The 6,018-nt window shown below is 42.1% G+C and overlaps 1 protein-coding gene across 1 annotated transcript in view; it reads left to right on the top strand.

The window, feature by feature from the left end:
* The window catches only part of LOC139411365 (cadherin-11-like), a 72,776-nt gene extending 67,106 nt beyond the window's left edge, over positions 1–5,670 (top strand). The window contains exons 10-13 of the mRNA XM_071157644.1: positions 614–735; positions 915–1,032; positions 3,348–3,599; positions 3,999–5,670. Of these exons, the coding sequence (XP_071013745.1) occupies positions 614–735; positions 915–1,032; positions 3,348–3,599; positions 3,999–4,495 (989 nt within the window). The 3' untranslated portion in view covers positions 4,496–5,670. The remainder of the gene's footprint in view (positions 1–613; positions 736–914; positions 1,033–3,347; positions 3,600–3,998) is intronic.
* Positions 5,671–6,018: the final 348 nt, after the last annotated feature.

Here is a 6,018-nt window from a genome sequence, read left to right as displayed (position 1 = left end):
ACGCCACCCTCCACCATCCACCTCGGGTTTCAAATTAGAGAGTAGCTGTGAATACCAGAGACTCCATGCCTCCCAATCCAGGAAATGTTGTGTTCCCCCTCGGCTCTTATGTCGTCCTAGAGTCGCCACCCCTCAAGATGTTTTTAGAGAAGATTACCACAAAGTGCCTTTCAAAAAGTGAAATGAGTAGCTAGAGACTACTGCAAAACATCCACATCCCCCAAATCAGAAATAAACATCTTGAAGTTGCTGTTCTCTGTCTGTGTGATTCTACTCCACATTATTATGTCTGGTTTTGAAGTATATCTGTCTCAAATATTTCCATCTCTCCTATCAGGGATAATTTGATGCATCAAAAATGTATGTCTGGAACTTTAGAGATCAAGCAGTTCTGTTGTATTATGCACAACACTGGTCTGACAGCATCATTTCCAAGCATTCAACAACCTACATCATTTCTTATACAATAAATAGGGTCATACTGTGCTGTCTTCTCATTGTGTTTGCAGTGAATTTCAGAGGGAGCTGGTTTTGTTTTCCTAGCAAGCCAAATCCCATGAATGCGCACTGAATCACTAACTTGTTTGTTATTCATTTTTGTCATTCTGCACAGGGGGACATCACCAAGATACAAAAGTGCGTGTCAACATCAAAGTCAAAGATATGAATGACAACGCCCCTGAGTTTGCCACACAGAACGAAATCCTTGTGTGTGAAAATGTCTCCCCTGGCAAAGTAAGTCTAATCATTTACCATGTATATTGTACTTTTTCCCAAGTCACATTTAGAAAAGAGAGATCTTTATGCATACTAGTAACCATCATGTGCAAAAATATATTTATATTTTATTGAATATGTTCAGTGTTTTGGTAGACTCTGTCTGTACTAACTCTTGTGGTTGTTGTTCAACTCAGCTCATAGAGACAGTCAGTGCAGTGGACAAGGATGAGATGGTCCACCGACAGTACTTCCACTTCAGCATCGCCCCAGAGGCTGTCAACAACCAGAATTTCTCCCTGAAAGACAACAGAGGTGGGTGGCTCAAGCATTCTATTTCCATCAATGAGAAGAGCGACTTCTGTTTTGACACTTTTACTGTCTTTATAGTGGCTAGTCGGCACTCCAGGACTCCAGTCAGTGAGATAGAAAACCACTGGGTATTTTTCCTTCTTTACATCAATTCAGGTTTCTCTACATCCAGATGGGAAGTGATTCAGCAGATCTTTGTAGACTGAAGTTTGATTTGAAGCTAGATCCAATAGAGCTCCCCACTTATTAATTACCACGGGTGTCTCTCTGGCGTCCTAGCCTCTGCATCGGTGAACTGCTGCATGTAGGAGACTGAGCCTGTTGGATCAGTTTGCAGAGTTTGCGATTGCATTAGCTATCCCTACATCACACTCTGACTGATCAGCCAGAAGAGTGGAGAGAGAGAGAGAGAGAGAGAGAGAGAGAGAGAGAGAGAGAGAGAGAGAGAGAGAGAGAGAGAGAGAGAGAGAGAGAGAGAGAGAGAGAGAGAGAGAGAGAGAGAGAGAGAGAGAGAGAGAGAGAGAGAGAGAGAGAGAGAGAGAGAGAGAGAGAGAGAGAGAGAGAGAGAGAGAGAGAGAGAGAGAGAGAGAGAGAGGTGTTTGGGGGCCTGGCTGGCTGGTGACTCATCCCAGCTGTCCTTAAGCTCAAAGCCTCTGCCAGTCACAGTGATGGAGCGGCTGCTTAGGCGAGCTGATCAGAGAGAGTACCTGTTACATTCCATTTTAACAGATGAGGCACAGTGGTATTTATCCCCAGAGGATGCCATCTCTCATCAGAGGAGAATTACTCATCATGGGGATAGCGTTCATCAGCCTTGTTTATAAACTCCTGGATTAAAGATAATGAGAAGCAAAAGTTAATCACAGAGTTTTGACGCCATAAAAATACTTGATTAGACTTGCTTATATCCATAGAGATTGCTCAGGACCATGTGACAAAGCTATTGTAATGACTATGATGGAGACATTCAACAGCTGCTGCGAGTAGTTCAGTCAGCATTGCCATCTTTGAACAAGCAATTACATGACACTTCTCTTAATGACATGCATCCATCAATATTCTCTTCTACAAACTTAAGCCAACTTAAGCTCTTTTTTCATCCTCTGCCATTGCTTTAATACTCGTCCCGACCGTGCCGTAATCACAAGCTACTTCCAAGCATCTCTCCTTCTGTGATGGAGGAGAATGAATGAGGGGGAATGAATGTGTTAATTGCAGTTTAATGGGATATTTTTTTTAATCCCCAGATAAAGTCATATCAGACTGTTCCAAGCAGTGCTTCAGTGACTATATAGCAGCCAGCATGGCAAGGGATGGCTCTCTACCCGTTTGATCTGCTTTAATGAGAATCAAAATTTGTGCTTTTTAGCAGTTTTTTCAAAAAGCCCACAATATGAGCAGAACAGATTACAGCCCCTCCGATTTGTTGGGTTTAAAGAATCCAAAGCATCCTTTGAAATGGACAGCTTTCCAATCTAAATGTATCTATGTATTTTCTCGTGATTTTCAGAGTTTGCGGTGTCTGTCTGAGACAGCAGGGGCTATTTATTTTTTTCTTGCGCTATCATATCTGCAGATGTAAGAACATTTGCTAAGTTTAATTTTATGAAGAAAATGTTCCTCAAAAATGGCTTCTTATGAAGTGCTTCTTTCAGCCATACTACCTTGTAGGATATTTAAGTTCTCATGGCTTTAGACTGTGTTCTACCTCAACCCTTAAAAGATGCTCTACCAAGGCAATGATAACCTTTCTTAGTATGATGTAGACCTATAATGAATAGCGCAGGATTCATAAAGCCCATTCACCCTTCCATTCTGTATGCACAATAGCCTTGTCATGAGAAACCTTTTCTGAAAAAGGTGTAGTGGGCTGAGGACACCGCTGTGAGAGAGGGAGGGAAAATGACTAAGCCACAAGCACCTAAATGAACTCGCTCCATCTCTGTTCTGAGAGCGACCTTGCACTGCGTCAGGAGAGTGCACTTGGCATCCTTCCACCCTCACCCAGCCCCAAATAAAACCAATACAGCTACCTCCGCTAGAGCTTTGATTACACTTCCAAAAGCTAATAAATGTTCACAATATTTCAATAATTTAATATCTGGAAATTCACAGCTCATTGCTTTCCCCCGCGGCTATACGTCTGCCTTCTGAACTCGTTGGATAAGTAAAACTCTTCGGTTATAACTATGATTGTGTTAAGCAGTCTGTACACTACCGGAAATACCCCCCCCCCCCCCCCTCCCAAGAGGAGATATTTAAAGGACCCTCTTTTCTCTGTACTTATTCTACTTCGGCTCCTCTCTTGTTCCCCACAGACAGCACAGCCAGCATATATGTGACCCGGAGGGGCTTCAGCCGGATGACCCAGGATGTCTACTTCCTTCCCATTGAGATCAACGACAACGGCATTCCTCCCATGAGCAGCACCAACACGCTGACCATACGAGTGTGCAGCTGTGACAGTAAGGACACCATCCTGTCCTGTAACGTGGAGCCTTACATCCTGCCTGCAGGCCTCAGCACCGGAGCTCTCATCGCCATACTAGCCTGTATCGTCATTCTCCTGGGTGAGCATCAGCACTAAAGAAAACATCAACTTGCATTCAATCTGTTGTTGATCTAATATTTACTCATGTTTGATCTTTTTTTCCATCCTGAGTGGTGCTTATCCTTAATGTTTTCAGAATAGTTTAATGTATTTATGGAACAGATGCTTGACAGAATATTAATAGTGTGCGTTTTGATTATTTACACAGGCTCAATTAATTATTTAGCTTGCAATTAACACTGTTTAAAAAATGTCAGACAGATTCATACCACCTGTAATACTGTATATTTTTGCACTTCTAATCCAAATGATCTGTTAAAGCCTGTCTAATTAGGCAATGTGAATTGCTAAAGGTATTTTAAGAGCTATAAGAGTTAGAGCTTGTATGATTGGCTGACTGATATGTTTCTCATGGCAGCGATCGTGGTGCTGTTTGTGGCCCTGCGTCGTCAGAAGAAGGAGCCGCTCATTGTCTTTGAGGAGGAAGACATCCGTGAGAACATCATCACCTATGACGATGAAGGTGGCGGAGAGGAGGACACAGAGGCCTTCGACATTGCTACGCTACAGAACCCTGACGGTGCCAACGGCTTCCTACCCCGTAAGGACATCAAGCCTGAGCTTCAGTACCCAATGAGGCCTGGCGGGCACCCCGTGGCCAACAGTGTGGATGTGGATGATTTTATCAAGACCCGCATTAACGACGCGGACAACGACCCCACGGCCCCTCCCTACGACTCCATCCAGATCTATGGCTACGAGGGCCGGGGCTCCATCGCTGGATCCCTCAGCTCCTTGGAGTCGGTGACCACAGATTCCGACCTAGACTACGACTACCTCCAAAGCTGGGGCCCGCGCTTCAAGAAGCTGGCCGACCTTTACGGCACCAAAGACTCTGCCGATGACAACTCTTAACGTTCACCCATTTCCCTGACCATCTCCTTGCACCCTTTCTCCAACCTTCCACTGACTTTGTGTGGTGCTTGAAGTTTACTATAAGTATACCACAAGCATTTTTATTTATAGTAAACTTTGTTATTTGTACGTGTAAAGTATACTTGCAGTATACTAGATACCTGTTGGGGATGTTTGGTAAGGAAGGACAGAGGGAATTGAGGAGGTGGAAACAAAAGAGCAAGAGAGAGAGAGAGAGAATTATAAAACACATTAAAAACATTTAATAAAAACACCTCTGTGGGATGTACTGGTGTGTATGGAAAATTAAGACATGCTTAATGTTTGTGGTGAGAGATCAAATAACACTCGGTATTTCAATTTTTTATTCATTTTGTAGGTTACTACGGTTTGGGGTTGGAATGTGGGTCACAGAGAGACATGTAATTGTTGATACTGTGAATGAGCTCACAAAGAGGAGAATAAAAAATTGTTGCCTTATATCAATGAAAAAAAACGATGAGAAAACCACAACAGCAAACTGAGACTGGTCGCTCGTGTAGCACCTCCATCTTCCTGAGGAAGATGAATTCAACAAAAAAACAGAGACAGTGTTTTTTCACAAATCCAGTGAAAAATCCCCCCTTTCAGCCCAATTTCACCAATGATAAATCACAAGGAAAGACCTGTGAGCTCAAAAATCGCCTTAAGTAATGGACACTCTTGCATCACAGTGCATTTTTTGCAACTTGAAAAATATATCCTAAAGCAAGCTAAAGTACATATAACGTATGTACAGTACAATGTGCAAATATGTATCTTGAGGATCAAACGTGCGCCGATTGGTTCTTGTAAATCTCATTTTTTATGATAATGTTATTATGATTATAATGATTTTTTTGTTCTCTTCATTTTTTAAACATTTTTTGGGGGCGTATGTTTTTCTCCCTTGTTGAGAAAATAGCAATCTGTCCTGTTGTAGTGAATGACGCCTAATTTCTATGTCGAATTTATGGTACCTATTTGTACAATTTTAAAAGTTCTTATTTTAGTACACACGCAGATATCAGTATTTCAACATGTAAGAAAATGTTACAGCATCACACTTATATTTTATGAACATTGTACTGTTGCTTTATTATGTGCTTCTATCTAAGAAGCGAAAAACTTTGAAATAAATGCTTTTTATAAAATGATTGATGGTGTTAATAAATCTGTAAGAGCAAAAGAGCAATCTGTTCTTTCCCTAGAGGTGATCTATGTTATGATATTGAACGGTGTCTACTGGATGATGCTGGGAGGACTTAGAGTAATAAAGGAGTTCAATATACAGTCACAAATGGTGCCACAGAACAACCAGTGACACCATGAATATGCACACACACGCACACACACTACACACACACTGCCCACACACACACACACACACATACACACACTGCACATTCATGTATGGAGCTTTTCACTGGTATGGACCCAGGATGTCAGTGTTCCCATTGACCATTTCCTGAGATTAACGTATCTCTCCCAGGGATGCTCCATAG

The sequence above is a fragment of the Oncorhynchus clarkii genome, chromosome 6 (genome assembly GCF_045791955.1).
Source record: "Oncorhynchus clarkii lewisi isolate Uvic-CL-2024 chromosome 6, UVic_Ocla_1.0, whole genome shotgun sequence".
NCBI classification, from domain to species: Eukaryota; Metazoa; Chordata; class Actinopteri; order Salmoniformes; family Salmonidae; genus Oncorhynchus; species Oncorhynchus clarkii.
This window is presented reverse-complemented; position numbering and strand designations above follow the sequence as displayed.